This window comes from Amphiprion ocellaris, chromosome 7 (genome assembly GCF_022539595.1).
Source record: "Amphiprion ocellaris isolate individual 3 ecotype Okinawa chromosome 7, ASM2253959v1, whole genome shotgun sequence".
Lineage (NCBI taxonomy): Eukaryota > Metazoa > Chordata > Actinopteri > Pomacentridae > Amphiprion > Amphiprion ocellaris.
This window is the reverse complement of record NC_072772.1, coordinates 38620429-38637232: the sequence shown is the minus strand read 5'-3', so window position 1 is coordinate 38637232 and position 16804 is coordinate 38620429. Positions and strand designations below refer to the sequence as shown.

At 43.1% G+C, this 16804-nt stretch overlaps 1 protein-coding gene across 2 annotated transcripts; it reads left to right on the top strand.

Moving 5' to 3' along the window:
• Positions 1-3396: 3396 nt before the first annotated feature.
• On the top strand, positions 3397-16566 carry LOC129349373 (probable serpin E3). Of its 2 annotated transcripts, XM_055012507.1 has the most exons (9): positions 3397-3637; positions 4055-4197; positions 5279-5393; positions 7687-7829; positions 9388-9630; positions 12141-12339; positions 12438-12538; positions 12627-12713; positions 13345-16566. In XM_055012507.1, exons 5-9 carry the CDS (start codon positions 9600-9602, stop codon positions 13521-13523), a joined length of 597 nt encoding a protein of 198 aa, XP_054868482.1. In that variant the 5' UTR covers positions 3397-3637; positions 4055-4197; positions 5279-5393; positions 7687-7829; positions 9388-9599; the 3' UTR covers positions 13524-16566. The 2 variants fall into 2 exon arrangements, with proteins under 2 accessions (XP_054868482.1, XP_054868483.1); XM_055012508.1 differs by lacking the exon at positions 3397-3637 and having other exon boundaries at positions 3685-4197.
• The last annotated feature ends 238 nt before the right edge of the window (positions 16567-16804 follow it).

Here is a 16804-nt window from a genome sequence, read left to right as displayed (position 1 = left end):
CCTCCAGGTTCTCCTCCAAGTTCTGCCCCGAGGTGGCTCCTCCTGTCGTTCTCCTCCAGGTTCTCCTCCAAGTTCTGCCCCCAGGTGGCTCCTCCTGTCGTTCTCCTCCAGTTTCTCCTCCACGTTCTGTGCCCAGGTGTCTGCTCCAGTCGTTCTCCTCCAGGTTCTCCAAGTTCTCCGCCCAGGTCGCCCCTCCTGTCGTTCTCCTCCAGGTTCTCCTCCACGTTCTGTGCCCAGGTTGCTGCTCCAGTCGTTCTCCTCCACGTTCTCCTCCACGTTCTGTGACCAGGTCGCTCCTCCTGTCGTTCTCCTCCAGGTTTTCCTCCAAGTTCTGCCCCGAGGTGGCTCCTCCTGTCGTTCTCCTCCAGGTTCTCCTCCACCTTCTGCGCCCAGGTTGCTACTCCTGTCGTTCTCCTCCAGGTTCTCCTCCACTTTCTGCGCCCAGGTTGCTCCTCCTGTCGTTCTCCTCCAGGTTCTCTTCCAAGTTCTGTGCCAAGGTGGCCCCTCCTGTTGTTCTCCGCCAGGTTCTCCTCCAAGTTCTGCCCCGAGGTGGCTCCTCCTGTCGTTCTCCTCCAGGTTCTCCTCCAAGTTCTGCCCCGAGGTGGCTCGTCCTGTCGTTCTCCTCCAGGTTCTCCTCCAAGTTCTGCCCCCAGGTGGCTCCTCCTGTCGTTCTCCTCCAGGTTCTCCTCCACGTTCTGTGACCAGGTCGCTCCTCCTGTCGTTCTCCTCCAGGTTCTCCTCCAAGTTCTGCGCCCAGGTTGCTCCTCCTGTCGTTCTCCTCCAGGTTCTCTTCCAAGTTCTGTGCCAAGGTGGCCCCTCCTGTTGTTCTCCGCCAGGTTCTCCTCCAAGTTCTTCCCCGAGGTGGCCCCTCCTGTCGTTCTCTTCCTGGTTCTCCTCCACGGTCTGTGCCCAGGTTGCTGCTCCTGTCGATCTCCTCCAGGTTCTCCAAGTTCTCCGCCCAAGTGGCCCCTCCTGTCTTTCTCCTCCAGGTTCTCCTCCACCTTCTGCGCCCAGGTTTCTCCTCCTGTCGTTCTCCTCCAAGTTCTGCCCCGAGGTGGCTCCTCCTGTCGTTCTCCTCCAGGTTCTCCTCCAAGTTCTGCCCCGAGGTGGCTCCTCCTGTCGTTCTCCTCCAGGTTCTCCTCCAAGTTCTGCCCCCAGGTGGCTCCTCCTTTCGTTCTCCTCCAGGTTCTCCTCCACGTTCTGTGCCCAGGTTGCTGTTCCAGTCGTTCTCCTCCAGGTTCTCCTCCACGTTCTGCGCCCAGGTCGCTCCTCCTGTCGTTCTCCTCCAGGTTCTCCTCCACCTTCTGCGCCCAGGTTGCTCCTCCTGTCGTTCTCCTCCAGGTTCTCCTCCACGTTCTGCGCCCAGGTTGCTCCTCCTGTCGTTCTCCTCCAGGTTGTCTTCCAAGTTCTGTGCCCAGGTTGCCCCTCCTGTTGTTCTCCTCCAGGATCTCCTCCAAGTTCTGCCCCGAGGTGGCCCCTCCTGTCGTTCTCTTCCTGGTTCTCCTCCACGTTCTGTGCCCAGGTTGCTGCTCCAGTCGTTCTCCTCCAGGTTCTCCAAGTTCTGTGCCCAGGTCGCCCCTCCTGTCGTTCTCCTCCAGGTTCTCCTCCACGTTCTGTGCCCAGGTTGCTGCTCCAGTCGTTCTCCTCCAGGTTCTCCTCCACGTTCTGTGACCAGGTCGCTCCTCCTGTCGTTCTCCTCCAGGTTCTCCTCCAAGTTCTGCCCCGAGGTGGCTCCCCCTGTCATTCTCCTCCAGGTTCTCCTCCAAGTTCTTCCCCCAGGTGGCTCCTCCTGTCGTTCTCCTCCAGGTTCTCCTCCACCTTCTGCACCCAGGTTGCTCCTCCTGTCGTTCTCCTCCAGGTTCTCCTCCACGTTCTGCGCCCAGGTTGCTCCTCCTGTTGTTCTCCGCCAGGTTCTCCGCCCAAGTCGCTCCTCCTGTCGTTCTCCTCCAGGATCTCGTCCAAGTTCTGCCCCGAGGTGGCCCCTGCTGTTTTTCTCTTCCTGGTTCTCCTCCAAGTTCTCTGCCCAGGTCGCCCCTCCTGTCGTTCTCCTCCAGGTTCTCCTCCACGTTCTGTGCCCAGGTTGCTGCTCCAGTCGTTCTCCTCCAGGTTCTCCTCCACGTTTTGTGACCAGGTCGCTCCTCCTGTCGTTCTCCTCCAGGTTCTCCTCCAAGTTCATCCCCGAGGTGGCTCCTCCTGTCGTTCTCTTCCTGGTTCTGTGCCCAGGTTGCTGCTCCAGTCGTTCTCCTCCAGGTTCTCCTCCACGTTCTGTGACCAGGTCGCTCCTCCTGTCGTTCTCCTCCAGGATCTCCTCCACGTTCTGTGCCCAGGTCGCTCCTCCTGTCGTTCTCCTCCAGGTTCTCCTCCACGTTCTTCCCCCAGGTGGCTCCTCCTGTCGTTCTCCTCCAGGTTCTCCTCCACCTTCTGCGCCCAGGTTGCTCCTCCTGTCGTTCTCCTCCAGGTTCTCCTCCACGTTCTGTGCCCAGGTTGCTGCTCCAGTCGTTCTCCTCCAGGTTCTCCAAGTTCTGTGCCCAGGTCGCCCCTCCTGTCGTTCTCCTCCAGGTTCTCCTCCACGTTCTGTGCCCAGGTTGCTGCTCCAGTCGTTCTCCTCCAGGTTCTCCTCCGCCTTCTGTGACCAGGTTGCTCCTCCTATCGTTCTCCTCCAGGTTCTCCTCCAAGTTCTGCCCCGAAGTGGCTCCTCCTTTCGTTCTCCTCCAGGTTCTCCTCCAAGTTCTGCCCCGAAGTGGCTCCTCCTGTCGTTCTCTTCCAGGTTCTGCCCCCGGGTGGCCCCTCCTGTCGTTCTCCTCCAAGTTCTGCCCCAAAGTGGCTCCTCCTGTCGTTCTCCTCCAGGTTCTCCTCCAAGTTCTGCCCCGAAGTGGCTCCTCCTGTCGTTCTCCTCCACGTTCTGTGCCCGGGTTGCTCCTCCTGTTGTTCTCTGCCAGGTTCTCTGCCCAGGTGTCGTTTTCCTGTCAGGTGTTACTGATGAAGATGACGATGAAGGTTTCCTGTCATGTGTTACTGATGAAGATGACGATGAACGTTTTCCTGTCAGGTGTAACGGATGAAGATGAAGATGAAGGTTTTCCTTTCAGGTGTAACTGATGAAGATGAAGGTTTTCCTGTCAGATGTAACTGATGAAGATGAAGGTAATCCTGTCAGGTGTTACTGATGAAGATGAAGGTTTTCCTGTTTGTCTCTCTCATGTCCCCCATAACAGGTGTTTTTCTCTCTCTCTACTTGTTCCCAGGACAGATCTGTCTCTCTCTCTTCCTGTCCCCATGACAGTTGTCTCTCTCTCTTCCTGTCCCCATGACAGTTGTCTCTCTCTCTTCCTGTCCCCATGACAGGTGTCTCTCTCTCTCTCTCCTGTGTGTTCCAGTGATGAGGGATTCACCGTCGAAAAATGTTCGCATTTCAACCTGATCATTTTCAAGTTTCTTTCACACTGAAATGAAGTGCATGACTCAGGTCACACTCCTGCATCCTTATGTGACATATGATCTGAGTTGTCCTGAAAAAATAGATGTTATGGACTGTGATTGTTTTTCAAAAGGAAAAAGCAAAGGTGTGAAACAAAAATCAGTTTCCAGCAGCTGTTGGTGGTAAAGTGTCCAGTGCCCACCACAGCCAGAGAGAAAGGTCAGTGTAAATCAAGTTCTTACCATTAATAATATATTGCATTGTTTTTCTTAAATTTCATCATCCTGTTTTAAGTGTTGTTTACCTGATACTCACGCAGTCATGAGCACATCAGGACTGATCCAATGTGATTGTAGAATGTCTGCATTTTATGTAGTTTACAAGTGTTTTCGTGCTACCTGTCAAAATCACTTTAAACCATTTAAATAATTTTAAATCACTTTAAACCACGTTGTCTTGAAAGGTGTAAACACTGTTTTATTGACTTTTAATACAATTAGTATTTCTATAGATTTTAAAATTAGAAATGTTTATAGTATTATACAGCAAGTTTTTTAGAGTATATACTAACCGTTAACGTTCATGTTACTAACCTGTCTGTTTTGCCTTTTTGTTATTTTTGTTTTTGTATGTAAGCTGCTGAATATTTTGAATTTCCCTCGGGATTAATAAAGCGTCTGTCCGTCGAGTCGTCGGATCCTCTTGATCCTCATCAGGGTCATGGGGGGCTGGAGTCTATCCCAGCTGACTGCGGGTGAAGGCAGGGGACACCTGGACAGGTAACAGTCTATCACAGGTTCAGCTGGACAGGTAACTGTATCACAGGGCTACACAGAGAGACAAACATTCACACCTATGGACAGTTTAGAATCACCAATTGACCTCAGCATGTTTCTGGACTGTGGGAGAACCTGGAGGAAACCCACGCATGTACAGGAGAACACGGAGACTCCATGCAGGAAGATCCCAGGAAGGCTGGGACACAAACCGAGGATCTTCTAGCTGTGAGGCGACGGAGCTAACCACCAAGCTACTGTGCAGCCTGCTGCTACTATTATTTTTTTTATCGTCTAATATTCAGATTATTGTCCAGATGAGTAGTTGATCATTCTGTTAATCGCTTGTCAGAAAATTGGTTAAAAAAAAAAAAAAAATGGGATGCCAGATTGAACAGGCCACACACCTGAATATATTGAATTTGTAATAGCAACAACAACCTGGTTGTGTCACATTTGTGTGCGTTACAAAATGTGTTAGGTGGGAAATAATAATAATTAGAATTACTATGATGTCAAAAACGTACAGAGGAAGGAGAAAATGAGATTGAAAACCTAAATGCAGGATCTAAAATCATAAAGTGGACATAAATGCTTTCTTACAGTGACATAAAAAAACTGAAAATACGCACATTTGACTTTTTTCTTAAAAAGTGATGCATTAGATGAAATAATTGTCAGAATAATTCAAACCCAATTTGCTGTTGCTGTCAGCTGTTTTGTGTAGGTATTATGTTTGAAAATGAGTTAGAAGACCAAATGCAGTTGTCTTTTGTGCTTTTTTTTAATTGACTTTTATTTCTAAAAATGTAATTCTCAGTACCTCAGCTAAAATGCTGTGCAATTATGTCTCACTGGGGCATTCAACAGACTCACTGTCAAAACAACCACTTGTGATTTCTACTGTTAAAGTTTTGCAGAGGTTTTAGCTAAGTGTGTGTACATGTGTAATTGTGGTGCATAACCTTTCATGCTTCTGTTTAAATTGCTTGAAGCGGACCAGCGGTCATCAAGCTTTCTGTATCAGCAGAACGATGGTGCCGCCGCTGTTTGCTAACATGGTTCACTTTGTGTGTCTCTGCAGGGGGAGGTGGTGCACTGGCTGGCCTGTTGGCTGGATGCAGCCTGCAGGAAGGGCTCCACTCCCACAGTGGGTAAAGGACTGATGGAGGGAGGATCCTTCACTCGTCCAAACTCAGGTCAGACGCTGGCGCCTCTGCAGGACAATAATCCAGTAAAACCTGCCTCTGAATACGGCCCAATGCATAAAAACACTCAACTATTTTAAAAAACTAATGGATTCTGGTTAAATGTCTTTTATTCTTTTAAAGCTGTGTAATCCTTCAAACTACTGGATCATGAACTATGTGTTTGCAAACTCAGGCTTTGCCAAAGTGAGTTGAAAAATGTCAGCAGTTGTTCAGTGAGTTATTTTAAACAGGAGCCAGTGAACAAGCACAGTAGACCTGTTTTTATATCTCCTCTTTGTCTGTGTCACAGAGCTACCTCAGGTTATAAACACTTCTCAGAGAGCCCATAGTGTACACATTTAGAGGTTCCGAATTGATTTTGTGGGTCGAGTAGAATGTTTACAAGTATTCATTTTCAAAAAACACATTATTTTAACATGAGTATTGGGATGTAGCAGCATCAGAAGAAGCTGCTCATTCTTTGTTTGAGGCCAAACTAGCCACCAGGCAGGCGTTTTGTGTTACATGGTGATGTAGATCAGTAACAGAAGAAATAACTGCACTCTGAATGAGATATTGTGATATGATGATAACAACAGAGCAGCCCCTTATTCCTATGATTTCTGAAGACAGAAATATGTGAACTGGTGATTCCAACACAAGAATGATCCAGGATTAGAAAACGAATGCGTTTAACCTGCTGTCTTTAGATGCTCTGCCAAGGTGGTTGTTGAGTTGTGATATTAAAAAGTTTTTTGCAAAGTTTATCTTCGATTTTAACAAAAATGCAACCACACCATCAAGATGACTTCTTCGACTTGGTATCAGACTATTTAGTTCAGCCACTGAACTGAAAATGTTTTCCTGTTCTTTTTTAGACTTGTCGTTCTTTAACATCTGGGCTAGTTTCATTCTTAAACCTACTGCTGAGTTTTTCTTATCTTAAAATGGATGTTTGACCACACACAGCAGTGAGCATGACTGATAAAATGCTGTAGAGTGAATTTATCTGACAAAAATCTGAGTATTTTTCTGTTTTTTCTAACTATTCAGTAACAGACACATCAATAATGCTTGAGTACTTGGAACCCAAAATGTGAAAACGGATTTCATACTAAGTTCTGTTATTATTTTCCTTTGGTGCCTGCTCAAACCTCTGGATGGTGTAAAACAATTCTCACTGCAAGAAAACCCTTGTTTTTATTATTTTACAGTGGAAAGTTAGTTGCTTTGTGTGAATGCTTTTTGACACTTGTGTCTGTTGAGCAGGTTCGTTTTTTGAGATAGAAAACAAACTACTACTTTCCAATTAAGCTGTTTATTTTCTGCCATCAGTGTCTCAAAAGAATCTTGATCAAGGACCTTTTCTGTCTGGAACAGCCTCCCAGAAAATGACAAAGTCTGATATGAACAGAACATTTTATACCGTATTGTGAAATGTGATTGGTTATTGAACACAAACATATCATTCAAATATTGAACAGTGATTGGCTAAAGGTGGGGATAACCGTGGTGTAGACTTAGCTCTCCCATTGGTTGGTGCACAGATACGTCCATATCTCTGGCACACGATTCATCCAATCTCCAGGAACCATCCTGTAAAAGAACCTCCTAGAACCCTCTTCCCTCTCTCTACCTGTCAGTCTTATTCCTCTGTTAACTGAGATGTGATGCAGCTGCTGGTGGTGTCTCATAGGGAGGATTATTATGGTTTCCACTCTTAAACAACCTTGAGTTTAGCGGTTTCAGTAAAATTAGTTGTTTTATTATAAGGACATAGGAATGTGCTGTGTGTGTGAAAACACTCTTTGTACTTGTGTGTGTGTGTGTGTGTGTGTGTGTGTGTGTGTGTGTGTGTGTGTGTGTGTGTGTGTGTGTGTGTGTGTGTGTGCGCAGCTGTAGCTTTCCAGCCTGACCTGTGTGTATCCATCATGTATTTAACCCTTCAGAGCCTGGGGTTAATTCTCTCTCTCCATTCAGGTCAACACAACTCATATATTAATTACACAACAAATGGTTATTAATATTGTAATGTCTGTATATCTTATATAGACATAAAATATAATGAGGCGAAACGAGAGTGGTGTCTTTCAATGTGTTTACTTCTGAACTGCCAGACCAGACTGCCAAACATGGGGTAACAGGCATCCCATAATACCTTGCGCAGGTACTTCTTAAAGTGACCATAACACTGTTTTATACATTACAAATATCAATATTGTATTACTCATATGTGACATCAAGTTCAGTGTTCAGCTAGCAGTGCCTTAAAAAAATAAATCCTAACATGTCCTTGTCTCAGTCTGATCCAGTTCTTCTCTAAGATGAGGAAGTGGGCCGACATGTCCAACCTCTCGCGGGACTTCAGGCTACAAATGGATGGCTGGAGCGAAACTTTGAGGTCTCCACCGTGATCTTCCGCAAGTTTGATGTCTTGATTTAGTAGTAAGAGACTTCCTTTTTGTCCAAACCATTTGACTCTGATGGTGTGTGTCCACTGCATTCAATGTTCAACAAGTGAGCAATGGTTTTGTTTCCATGAATATAAACATATATGAAGAGTACATTGTAGTCCAAATTGTTTTCCTGGTCATAAAACTGTTCACCAAGAAGTGTTTCTATTGGAGAGCTGTTACAGTTTAGGGCTGCATGTGGCAAAAGGCTGCTCGAAAATAATAAAAGTTGCTATATTTAACAATAGCGCTTCTAAGCATCCAACTTATACTTACTCCTTGAGTGCTCTTTGCTACTGTGACCTGGAAATCAGTCCCCTCCACCATCATGGAGGATCTTCCAAACCTTTAAATGCTCAGTAAGGAGAGTGGAGCTTAGTGCGAGTAAACACAGCTGTGTTCTACGCACAGTAACGACAGGTTATGTTTCTGTGGTTTAGTGTCTCTCACACACACACACACATATATTTATCTTTTACTGCAGTATTTTTCCTCTAATATTCTTCTTTTACTGCAGCATTTTAGCTCTAATATTCATCTTTTACTGCAATAGTTTAAATGTATAAGAGCTCATTGTTTGCATCTATTGTACTGCAACTAATGTATTGCATATATTATACTACAACTAATGTATGACAGCTAATTTTTTACAGTAACGTATTAGAGCTAATGCTTATCATCAATTGTACTGTTAGATCTAATGTGCTACAGCTAATGAAGCCTGAGTGTTGACCAAATGACCACAAAAAGACACAAAATAATCACAGAAACAAAAAATTTGAACAAAAACACACAAAAATGACCGCAAAGAGACACAAAATGACCATAAAGAAATGCAAAATGATCACATAACCAAAAATAAAACAGAAAAATGAATAAATTTGAAGGGACTGAACAGGAAAACAGTGTGACTTTTGACTTCTTTCAAAGCTGTTTCACTGTAATCATGTTTTGATAGATAGATAGATAGATAGATAGAAACTTTTATTATTTGGATGATGTTCATTTTGTCGTTGACTATCATAGGATAACGTTATTTCTTTTACACCGACAAATCAAAAATAAGATGGTTTCACCTTAGCTGACATGTTTCAACTGCAACTGCAGTCTTCTTCAGAGCGTCATCTGGCGTGTGCCGACGTGTCCTTTTTATCATGTGACCAGTCTGACAGATCTGTCAGATAGGCCACGCCCCCCGCCGTCCGGTGGTCTCTGGAGGATGGAGTCCCAGGTATTAGAGGGTGTAGTCCCCCTCGTCCCGGTTCATGGAGCAGCTCGCCTGCTTCCTGATCTCGATGGCCTCCTTGATCCATCGTTTATGTTTGTTGGTCTCTGATGTTAAAATCCTCCCCCTGTCCCAGTCCATGATAAGATTATTTCTTTTGCAGCGATCCCTGATGGCTGATTTTTTGTTTTCTTGTTCGGCTTTTTCTTTTTGTGTTCTTGTGAGTCGTCCAGTTCATTCATTTATTCATGGCATCAGACCACATGAGTCGATAACAGCCTCGTGGCCTCTCCATTAACCCCTGCCGTTCCCTGGTTCCCTCCAGATGAGTCGTGGCCCCTCCAGTCAGGAAGCAGCAGCGGAGAGCTCTCTGGATCAGGAGAGGCCCAGGCCGAGGCCCTGTGGTGGGGACACCACCTGCAGGTGGCGCTGGTCAACACGGTGGCCTTCAGGGGCATCTGGCAGAAGCAGTTTCTGTTCACCAACTCCCAGAACCTGCCCTTCATCCTGTCTGATGGGACTCCCATCAAGGTGCCCATGAAGTACCAGGCTGCAGAGGTCAGCTTTGGTAAGAGACCAGAATCATCCACTGGATGAGCTTCTAGGATGTAGTTAGAAGGAACTGTTCAGTTTAGTTATAGAGTGTATATACAGTGTATTATATGACTGGGTGTAATTCTGTGATTAGTTTCACTCATCTGAAGTCGCTTCTGCTGCACGTTTCACGCAGCATCCTCCCCTTCTGCTCTCCCTGTGGTTGCTCTTATATATGTATGTATGTATGTATGTATGTATGTATGTATGTATGTATGTATGTATGTATGTATGTATGTATGTATGTATGTATGTATGTATGTATGTATGTATGTATGTATGTATGTATGTATGTATGTATGTATGTATGTATGTATGTATGTATGTATGTATGTATGTATGTATGTATGTATGTATGTATGTATGTATGTATGTATACACACTATATTGCCAAAAGTATTCACTCACCTGCCTTGACTCGCATATGAACATAAGTGACATCCCGTTCCTAATCCATAGGGTTCAATATGATGTGGGTCCACCCTTTGCAGCTAGAACAGCTTCAACTCTTCTGGGAAGGCTGTCCACAAGGTTTAGGAGTGTGTTTATGGGAATTTTTGACCATTCTTCCAGAAGCACATTTGTGAGGTCACACACTGATGTTGGACCAGAAGGTCTGGCTCTCAGTCTCCACTCTAATTCATCCCAAAGGTGTTCTATGGGGTTGAGGTCAGGACTCTGTGCAGGCCAGTCAAGTTCATCCACACCAGACTCTGTCATCCATGTCTTTATGGACCTTGCTTTGTGCACTGGTGCACAGTCATGTTGGAAGAGGAAGGGACCAGCTCCAAACTGTTCCCACAAAGTTGGGAGCATGGAATTGTCCAAAATGTCTTGGTATGCTGAAGCATTCAGAGTTCCTTTCACTGGAACTAAGGGTCCAAGCCCAGCTCCTGAAAAACAAGCCCACACCATAATCCCCCCTCCACCAAACTTTACACTTGGCACAATGCAGTCCCACAAGTATGGTTCTCCTGACAACCACCAAACCCAGACTGGTCCATCAGATTGCCAGATGGAGAAGCGTGATTGGTCACTCCAGAGAAGGTGTCTCCACTGCTCTAGAGTCCAGTGGTGGCTGCTTTACACCACTGCATCCCACGCTTTGCATTGCACTTGGTGATGTATGGCTTGGATGCAGCTGCTGGGCCATGGAAACCCATTCCATGAAGCTCTCTGCTGAAGCACTGTTCTGGAGCTAATCTGAAGGCCACATGAAGTTTGAAGGTCTGTAGTGATTGACTCTGCAGAAAGTTGGCCACCTCTTGGCACTATGCTCCTCAGCATCCACTGATCCCGCTCCGTCAGTTTACGTGTCCTACCACTTGGTGGCAGAGTTGCTGTCGTTCCTACACACTTCCACTTTCTTATAATACAGCTGACAGTTGACTGTGGAATATTTAGGAGGGAGGAAATGTCACGACTGGATTTGTTGCACAGGTGGCATCCTATCACAGTTCCACGCTGGAATTCACTGAGCTCCTGAGAGCGAGCCATTATTTCACAAATGTTTGTAAAAGCAGTCTGCAGCCTAGGTGCTGGATTTTATACACCTGTGGACATGGAAGTGATTGGAACACCTGATTCTGATTATTTGGATGGATGAGCCAATATTTTTGCATATATACACACACACACACACACACATATATATATATATATATATATATATATATATATGTATATATATGTATATATATATATATATATATATATATATATATATATATGTATATATATGTATATATATATACATAATTTTTATTTTTATATATATATATATATATATATATATACATAATTTTTATTTATATATATATATATATATATATATACATATATACATATATATATATATATATATATGTATATCCAGTGAATTTAAAAGAGCAGTATTTCTATGAACATTTGGAACTTCAGTTATTTAAACTTCTTCGATGGTTGTTCAATAACATTTGTCAGTGACAGTTCTGATCATCATCAAGGTGATGTTTGACTGTTTCTTTGTCATTTTCTGAACTAAATGACATTAATCCCTCTCTGCAGCTGATCCCAGTGGAGCTTCTACCATCTGTTTCTCATCAACCAGTTCCTCTATCAGACATGCAGCTCCACATTTATTAGAAACTCACTGTTATCTCTGTAATCTCTTTATTTTCCAGTCCTGCCTGTATTTAATTACAACCTTGTTCCATTCAGAACATTTAAATACTTTTTCTTTCACCATCCAATAATTGTTTATTATCACAGTGACAAGAGAAAATGTTTCACTTTCTCGATATTTAATAAAATGTTTAGTTAAATATGTTTGGCATTTACAAATGATGTGAGTCGTTTCTGTTTCTACTCTGGTGTTGTCTTTCTTTTAATCTGTTGGACATGGTTCTGTGACGTTTAAAGTGAAATCAGGTGGAAATAGACCTGAGCTAAACTCTACTGATGACTGAATCAGAAGAAGTCCTGACCTCATTGATCTCCCCTCAGGTCAGCTCAGGACGGGATCGGATCAGCGCTACACGGTTCTGGAGCTGCCGTTCCTGGGCCGCTCCCTGAGCCTGCAGGTGCTTCTACCCAGCGAGAGGAAGACGCTACTGTCCTCCCTGGAGGCTCAGCTCACACAGCGCCACCTAGCGTCCTGGGACACCGGCCTGCGCAGAACCAGGATGGACATCTTCCTCCCAAGGTAGAGAACAATGCTTCAGGATTAGAGACTGGTTCAGGACTTGCAGACTCTTCATGAGGCTTGGTTCATAAACATGGATCTTCTTCTGGTGTTTCCAGATTCAGAATGCAGAACAAGTTCAACCTGAGGTCGGTGCTCCCCGCTATGGGCATCAGCGACGCCTTCAACCCCACAGCAGCCGACTTCACCGGGATCTCAGGTCAGTCCATCAGTTCATAAACATCCAGGATGTCCTTCAGGTTTAATCCCAGGTTCTTCAGGTATCTGACAGTTTGTTCCTTCTGAAGTGGAGGAGGGTCTCTATGTGTCTGATGCCTTCCATGAAGTCAGGATAGAAGTCACGGAGGACGGGACCAAAGCAGCTGCTGCTACTGGTGATAATATGATAGATATTAATATAACAAATAGATATTAATCCTACTGTTGTCCTCATTTACGGGCACCAAAAAATATTGTTTCCTTGTCTGAAAAAAGATCCAAAAATTCAGCAAAAAAATTCCCCAAATTTCTGAAAATTTGCAAAAGCTTCAGAAGAAAACTCCAATAATTCCTTAGAAGTTTCCCTTAAAAGTTTTATTTTAAAATAATCCCCGATTTGGCAAGAAAATTCTTGTAGATATTTTCAAGAAATGAGTAAAAATATTCCAAAAAAATCTATCTAAAGTGATTATATATATATCAGTAAAATTTCTACTATTGTCTTTAAGTACATTCACAAAAAAAATCAACCAAAATCCAGTGAAATTCGCTGGATTTTGGTTGATTTTTTTATGAATGTTGTTGAGAAACATTTTAACATTTTTTTTTTCCACCAAAAAAATGTTCAACAATTTCCCCAAAATGTTGAAAATGTGGACATCAGAAGTTTCACTGTGAAAATATTTTTTTCCCACATTTTCAAATTTAAAACGGGTCAATTTTGAGCCGCAGGACGACACGAGGGTTAATAGAACAGAACAAACCAACTGTCTAAAGTTTCTAAAACATGATTTTCTATCCCTGCAGGGATGGTCCTCCTCAAAAGATCCCGAGCTCCAGTTTTCAAAGCAGATCGGCCGTTCTTATTTCTACTGCAACAGGTTCACACAGGTATTTACTTCACATCATACAGATGTTTTCAATGTTTTAGTCTAGAAAAGCACCCTAGTCAGGGTATGCTGTTTGACATTTTAGTTTTAGTATGAAAATAAATAGATCTTTGAATGAGTTGCACTGATCAGACACCACAGAAATACTCAGTGGAGCAGACAGGTTTGAGCTGAGCATCAACAGGTGACCTATCCTTGAGCTCCTGGAGGGTTTTTGTGAACAGAAGCTTTGGAACACGTGTGTGAATTACTCCTGTTGGACCTTCTCTCTCAGAAGTTTAAAAATGAAATTAATAAATAATCTGTTTCTGTTCTGTGATTCATGTTCAGTGGTGAAATTAAAAAAAAAACATCCAGGAAACTTTTCTACATTGATGCAACGTTTCCCAGAGCTTCATCTGATGACCTGAAACAGAACTGACCTGCTGATGGAGGACCTGTTGAAGAACCCTAACTCTGTAACTGATGAAGATAAAGAAGAAGGTTTTCCTGTCAGGTGTAACTGATGATGATGAAGGTTTTCCTGTCAGGTATAATTGATGAAGATGAAGGTTTTCCTGTCAGGTGTAAATGATGAAGGTGACGATGGGGGACGACTGGGGGACCCTGACGGGGTGAGCTGGTGTCTTCATTTGCACAACTGACTTCCCCTCTTGGACGTCCCTTAGTTCTGCCCCTAGTTCTGCTGCTACAGGCCTAGGCTGCTGGAGGACCTCTCTGGATGCACTGAGCCCTTCTCTATCTAGCATTATATACAATGGTATACCATAAATATATGTTCCATTATTGCATTACACTCACTCTGTTTCTCCCTGTGTCCTTTCTCCGAGTGTCCCTGATCCCAGAGCTGGATGCTTCAGATCTGTGGTGGTTCTCCCACCAACTGGCCTAATCTCCATCTGTGGGATGCTGCTGCTGCTGACCTTCCTCCAGCCCACTGCTTCCAGCTGCCCATTTCCATCAATCTACTCTGCATCACCCTCACTATACTTGATTTGCTGGTCTACATATTTTTGAATTTACCACCAGCTATATATGTAGTATATTTAATGCCAGAGCCATACACCATAGCAGTAAACTATAATCAGTTTCCAGCCCAGAGGGATATATGCACAGATTTTTTTAAATACCATGTAGAAGACTATATACAGGAAGATGAGGTATCAGTTCTTGCACATAGATATACAACAGTCCTTTATTACTCCCCAGGTCAGGGGAAATTTCCAGTGTTAGAGCAGCAAAAATCTTTCAGAGCAGCACTAACTACAGTTTACTACAGTAAAGATAATAATTATAATAACAATAATATATACAAGAATGAAAAATGAATAAATACCGTATTACTACACTATAAGTGACATCAGCATAAAGTGGCTTGTGGAATACATGTAATTGTAAAAGTGCAGAAAATGATTTTCTCAAAACAGGTGAGTCCTGTGAATATGACCAAAATATGAGATAAAACTACCAGAAACATGTACAAAACGACCAAAATATGATTGGTTGATAATGTATCAGTGTTGTTATTGATTATTGATCGGTTGCAGGGACAGAGATTTGTGTCTTGAGTCTCTGCTGTCATCTTATCCCTCTCATGTAAGATCATGTCACAGTAGGGGGCGCTACTGACCTCTTGTGGACACAGGCGGTAACGACACGACATTATTACTAACTGTATAGCTGGCGACATTACAGGTGAGCAGCACTTCCTGTTCATCTTCAACGTAAAAGCATCTTTCTTTCGTGTACATTTTATGTCAAACGTATTACTAAGCGATTTAGGTCGATTCAGAAGGATCTCTGGTGTAAACCAAGTCGTATTTAACGACAGCTAGCTTCTCCACTTGCTCCGATTACTTTTGTTGTAGTCTGAGTCACGTCCAAACAGGAAATGAATCCACAATGTAGCTAATGACAATCTATAGCTGCGTCTGTGATGGCAGCGTTAGCGAGCTAGCAGCTAATCAGAAGCTAGTGACAAGCTAACTCCAGCGCTACCAGCAGCGTCTCTTTAAAAGGTGCTGATCACGATATCAGGCTGAAACATTAGACCCGGGACAGGAAACGGAGCTAGAGCTCTGTGTCTTGGAGAGAATTGATTTTAGAATTACACGTGTTAAGGTATTAGTCCATGTCATAACAAACCCTCGTTAGCACTTCCGCTAGCTCGGCTAACACTTCCGGTCACGAATGTATTTGTACATTAGCTATAACGTGTTTATTTTTGAACGTATAGTGACAACAAACACAATTTGAGGGAGTCGACAAGCTAGTGGTCCTTAAATAGATTTTGGTTCATACTGCAGATTCTGCAGAGTCTCACAAAACCACGTTTTAGCATAAGCGCATTACGATAGTTTTACGTTGAAACAGGAAGTGCTGCTCCTCTGTAATGTCGCTAGCTTTGCCTCATATAATAATAATAATAATAATAATAATAATAGTAATAATAATAATAATAATAGTGTCGTTACCGCCTGTGTCCGCCAGAGGGCAGTAATGTGTAGAGTAAAGATAATTTCACAAGACTTGAAGCCTAAATATGCTTAATTTTCTCTGATGGAAAGAAAACTAATGAATTATTTCTGTTTTTAACGTTTCTGGCTGATAATTGAGTCCTTCTGGTGATAATTCTGGTCGTTATAAGTGTGTATGTGTGTGAAATGAGGGCTTTTTATCACTTCTTTAAAATTATTTCTATTTTATATTTCCCACTTTTCTGTGTTTCTTTTATAAATGGACAATATCCGACCTAAACGTGAGATTTATGTTTAAAATACTATGATTTTAGTTTCTGAGCTCAGATGTGAAAATGTGTTTTGTTTTTTACTTATTTAAAAAAAATTCTACTGTATGTTTTCCTTTTTTTGATATTTTTCAAATATATCAGTAAAAATGTATAAATTTATAAAGAATAATTGGAGATTGGAGGTTTTTGCATGGATGATTTATATGAAATGTTCTTATCAGTGTTTGGAGTATTTGTGAAATGTTTTAGTAAAATATTGGATTGAAACAGATTTTTATTTTCTATTTTCATTTTGATTCTAAACAGCACAGAATCTGAAAGAAAGTGAAATGTAAGAGTTTTTTTGTGTGTGTTTTTGTCTTTGTTAGGCCATAAAACAAGTTTACTCGTGTTGTCGTGGTGTTTTGGGCAGTAAAAATGTTTGTTTTTCCACTGACAATAAGGAATCTAATCTAATGGAACCTGTTCTCTGACTGGAGTTCAGGTTTCATTGAGTCAGTTTACACTCAGAAAGTCCGATTTTGTCAAACCTTGTTCCCACAACAACAACAGGAAGCTGCAGAATTTATGCAACAAAAGCCTTTTTTAAAGAAAAAATCCTCTTCCAGCTTCTGTTGGTTTTAATAAA

Bases quoted from the DNA above. Each gene is read 5' to 3' on its own strand.
- LOC129349373 (XM_055012507.1), top strand. From the start codon at position 9,600: ATGAAGTACCAGGCTGCAGAGGTCAGCTTTG. The intron at 9,631-12,140 runs GTAAGAGACCAG...ATCTCCCCTCAG, and splicing joins GGCTGCAGAGGTCAGCTTTG to GTCAGCTCAGGACGGGATCG. The intron at 12,539-12,626 runs GTCAGTCCATCA...TTCCTTCTGAAG, and splicing joins CGACTTCACCGGGATCTCAG to TGGAGGAGGGTCTCTATGTG.